Raw genomic sequence first — 4,891 nt, 5'->3', positions numbered from 1 at the left:
GGGGGGCGCGAGGGGGGGGGGGGGGGGGGGGGGAGACACAGCTGTAGTCAGCTTTACCCAGTCACTATCCCCACGCAACAATTCCAGATTGTAAGCAGCAAGTTATGGGATACACCTTCCTGCAAGGCTAAATCAGTCACCGAGTTTCAAAGTGGGACAAGACTTTACATAGAACCCGACGTCTACTACTTAATAGCTAACTTGCCGCAGTTCCCTGCTTAGACTATTTGCTGCTCTAAATCTCACTCTAAGGCACCTTACTCTGCCCCTCGCACACTATGAGAAACTGGGGAAAATATAGCAAGATTTTACTTTGAGGCCTCAGTTCATAAGTGTTCACCACCTCTGTTATTTAGTCTAGTTCATCATACCTAATTGATCCTCATGCTTGAGTGTTTTGGGGTGAAGACTCCGCTGAACTGCAAAGTAGTTAAAATTTGGTTGTTGGTACACTTGAGAAGCTTACTTTCAGGGCCTAATTTATTTTTTTGCCTTTTTGTAAGTCCAACACCTATACTTAATCTCTGATTATATGACAGTATGTTTTCTTCTACTTTAAACAAATGTATTGATCTTCAAAACACCAAGTATTTTTTCCACTGCCCCTAGACTGAATGTAAACAAAAAGGGCTATGGTGCAGCTAGTATTTTGTATATTGATACAGGTAGCATGCTTTTATCAGCCTGCAAATATGTGTTCAGAATCGATGACTATAAACATGTAAGTAGAATGGGATATTTAAGAGTGTACACAACAGGGATATTTTAATTATATGTGATGGTTTTATTATATGTAATTATAAAGATGTGTTCATACCCAATCTTTGGCCTCCTGTAATTCAGGAGAACTGAAATGTGTGCTGCTGCATCTTCAGGGTCAAATTATTTTCCATAGTATAAAATGGAAATTACATTTTTCAGCTAAGTGCAAAATTTGGCTGTTATCAAATTTTAATTAAGAATTGGTTATCTGATTTAGAAGATGATAGAAAGAAGGTATTTATTTTCTTCCACTTGCCAAAAGGTGATCGTACTTACAAAATTTGCTGAGATTGTCCAAGAAAGTGTGTAAAATCCTCATCCATCACCGAGGGCCCCTGGTCAGGGAATGACAGTGCAGTAAATATCTTCAGCAGCTGCCTTTTAATGTACAAGCTGTTTTCGGTAGGAATTTTCAGCACTCACATAAAACACACTGTCATGAGTGACTGCCTGTGCTCCAAAGTCATTACTACTGGGATGATGGAACATCTTTCAGCGAATAACCAAAAAACTTTAAATGTCATGTCAAGTTTGTTGAAGCCATTTTCAAGCCTTGCTCAAGGTTACATGAATATTGAGTACACCTGTTTTTAAAAAGTTTGAGATCTATGAGAGGGACCACTCCTATGCTGGTTTAGAGAACAGTAACTTGATTGGGGGGGGAACAAAAAAAGAAATCTGTCTATTAATACATGTCAATTGAGCAAAGCTTCTGGATATTGACTGACTGCAACTTCTTGTGACAGTCAATGCCAGTACTGTTTAGCAAAAAGTAGCAAGTTATGCAAATTCTTAAAATTACTTAGCTGTAATTTCCTTGGCACAAAGGAAAGAAAAATTATTACAATGGATAATTAAATTGAAATAGATTTTTTAAATACATTTTAAAATTTGAACAATTAAAAAAATACGTAAGTAATGTAATTTACCAGATAAAATTTTGGAAGACACTGAGAGGTGGCGAGTACTCTGTTTTCTCCTTGATTCCAGTAAGAAAGGAGGATCCCGTCAGGCTCTATATGTGATTTTATAGGAAATATGGATGCTAATCTAATGGAGTCATGTAAAGTCTGTATCAATTCCAAGGGACCAAGCCCAGTGCTTTTGAAGTGATAATATTTTTTGTCTTGCTTCCTTGGCAATTATTACTCCTTCTAGTACATCATCTGCATGTAAAATTTTGTCTGATCAAGAGGTCTTTTATATTACAAAATATTGAAACTGAGTATTTTAATAGTGAAGCAAGGTTTGTTTGGTTTATCTTCTGCAGAGAACCAGAAAGGGCAACTAGAGAAATCATGTTCGCACCACAATATCAGTTTAAACTTGACAAGAAGCCCAGTCACCAAAGAGGTTACTTATGATATGGAAACAAGTTCTACGGCATGGAACAAGGCTGTTGGGAGAAAGGAAACCTGTCATGGAGAAGGCAACAAAGAAAAGAAAATGGATCGTATTGGGTCTCCTTCTAAGGGAGAAACCATGCCAGAAGTAGAAGCTCTCCTGGCAAGACTGCGAGCACTATAGAATAATCATATGAAGGATTAAATCAAAGCTTAAAAACAAGCTATGATAGCCTACATCTTTAAAGATACACTAATTTTCTATTATTGACATTACATACTTCTGAGTTCCGAACTTCTCTATGGATAAATGATCTACTTCTATGCTGTTCATTTGCAAGACTGTACAAAATGATACTATAGTTTTGTGTAACTGCAAGATTATTTTTATTGTATGTTTTTACCTACTGAGCATACAAAAAATATCAGAAGAAAACAGATACTAAATTATTCCAAGGCACAATCCTTTTAGTGGACAAACTGCTGACCACATGTTTTGAGAGCTTCTCAAAATAGGAATATCTTTTAAATATTGTTAAATCATCATGCCTGTGAATAAGGGTCAGTAAGTAACAGAAAAGGTAATCTTAGTTTTTCTACTGCAATTTCTATACTTAAGAGATTTTAGCACCTAAAAAGTATTATTATAGCATTGTTTGCAATTATAGTAATAGGAACTATGTATCATGTAAATCAGCCATATTCCAGTTTGAGTTCATCAAAGAGCACCAAAGCTTGCTGAATTATATATATATGTACAAAATGGAAATCCATGGACAGTGAACAAAAAATCTATGCAAAAAATATACTTTATGTGTGATTAATATATCACTGCTGTTAAGCTTAGTTATGATTATTATATCAAAATAATATATACAATTTCTGTGATTGCAAAGTTTTGCAATTGTGTCCATAGTGGGGGAAAATGTCTTCACAGTTATTTACCAGTGTAATATTTTATCTTTTCACATGTGAGTTAATATGTTTCTATAGAAGGAACATGTAATGGAAAAGGTTTTTACAATTGGTTTTTCCCAAACTCATTTTCCAGTAGCCCATAAAGTCTTATTTGCTGGCACAATAGGAATCTTGCACATAATTGCATCTCTTTTATCGCACTGTCATTGTACATTGTTACATGTTAGCTATCGTATTTATTAATTGCACATCATAAAGAATCGCTACCTATGTTACCAAGTAGGAAGCTACTATTAGTATCTTTGCTCCATTATTTAAAGCTTCGTTATTATAAGAGTGTATTAGGTAGCTAATATCTTTCTTCTAAATTACTCTATTTTTCTTTACAAAACGCTGAAAAATATGTCTTTCAATAAGAGTCAGTTACACGAAACCAGTGTTTCAATGCTCCAGTGCTTTTTATATCCTTGTTTAAGTTGCCTTCGTACTTCCTGCACTAAACATTAATAAAGTTAATTAGAACTCAGAAACTGGCCCTGTTTATATGTACTGCATGGAGGGTTTTTCAGCCGTCATGGGAATCAATCTCATGTTTCTGGGGCTGCTGTAACTGTCATTATACCCTCTAATTACATTTCCCGCCTTAGCTGAAAAAAATAAGAGGTATAAACAGAAGTCAGTGAAAGATACAGAGAAAGCCTATCAGACAGTTATTTCTTCAGCTCTCCTTGCAAACAACGGGCAAAGCTGTCATACAAGGCCACCTTTGGTAACTTGAAATTGCATAGAGTAACCATAGAATTAGGGCTTAATGCGGCTTTAGTGAATAACTAGAAATACAACTACTACTAGTTGTTCCCCTAAGGTCTTCTGCACCTCCACTGTTAGACTTACTGCCCCCATTTACAGCGTGCGGTAAAAATTACTATCTGCAAAGTACGATATGCTTGACTAAACAAAATGGTGATTCAAACACAAAGAAAAGGTATGTTGAAGGAAAAAAAAATAACCATTCACTGGCTGTCTTCAGCTGCTGAGGATGTGCTAAAATAAAAGAGCTAGGAGTAGAGAACTGTCTCTGAAATATTAGCAGGGTGACCTACCAAGTGAAGGTGGAAGTACAAACTCATTTTCCTGAACACAGTAAACTTGTTCATTTAAATTAGCGGGTAATACTCCACAGCGGAAAACTGACAGTTCAGGACACTACTGTGTAGTTTATCAAGCAAAGAAAAGTTACAAAACTATCTATCTATCTACTGAAATTTTCAATGAACAAAATGCTACTAGCAGCCTAGCATCTTCTGATTTTAAAATAAATATTTACATTTAAATTTATAAATCTTAAGCTACCTTTTCTTACAGTTTGAGAAGCTTTTAGAAATGTATTCCAGGGCTTTTAGTCCTTCTAAGATACTGTGTTTCTGAATTAATCCTTTCAAGCAGCCATCAAGTTAATTCACAGTTTCTTTTGTATTACTAGGAGAATAAAAAAAGCTATACATCTTAGAATCCGTGTAAATACAGTATGTAATTTTTTTCCCCTTCAGTATTTCTTTGTACCATCATAATTTGATGTATTCAGAGTTCAAGTACACAGTCTAGTTGAAGTACACAGTAAGTTTTCTTTCTACATTTCATCTTTCTTTAACTTCACTTAGAAGCAAACAAATACACAGGACATTTTTGATAGGAAAAAATGATTGTATTGCCTAATGAGTTCAAGTAAAAATAACTTTGAAAGTATTATGTCTATATTCTTTTTCTGTCTTTTATGTTTTTATTAAAGTATAAAACTTAGCTTCTAAATTATATGGAGTAAATTGCTTTAATTAAATTTAAAAATTAATTCGTTTATTCAATCTAAA

The 4,891-nt window shown here is 34.7% G+C and overlaps 1 protein-coding gene across 1 annotated transcript in view; it reads left to right on the top strand.

Moving 5' to 3' along the window:
• Nucleotides 1-2,289, top strand: part of DIAPH3 (diaphanous-related formin 3) — a 235,852-nt gene extending 233,563 nt beyond the window's left edge. The window contains exon 27 of the mRNA XM_010575244.1: nucleotides 2,033-2,289. Within this exon, the coding sequence (XP_010573546.1) occupies nucleotides 2,033-2,289 (257 nt within the window). The remainder of the gene's footprint in view (nucleotides 1-2,032) is intronic.
• Nucleotides 2,290-4,891: the final 2,602 nt, after the last annotated feature.

Source organism: Haliaeetus leucocephalus, unplaced genomic scaffold (genome assembly GCF_000737465.1).
Source record: "Haliaeetus leucocephalus isolate CR32 unplaced genomic scaffold, Haliaeetus_leucocephalus-4.0 Scaffold462, whole genome shotgun sequence".
Lineage (NCBI taxonomy): Eukaryota > Metazoa > Chordata > Aves > Accipitriformes > Accipitridae > Haliaeetus > Haliaeetus leucocephalus.
The sequence above is the reverse complement of the archived record's forward strand: the minus strand, read 5'-3'. Positions and strand labels throughout refer to the sequence as shown.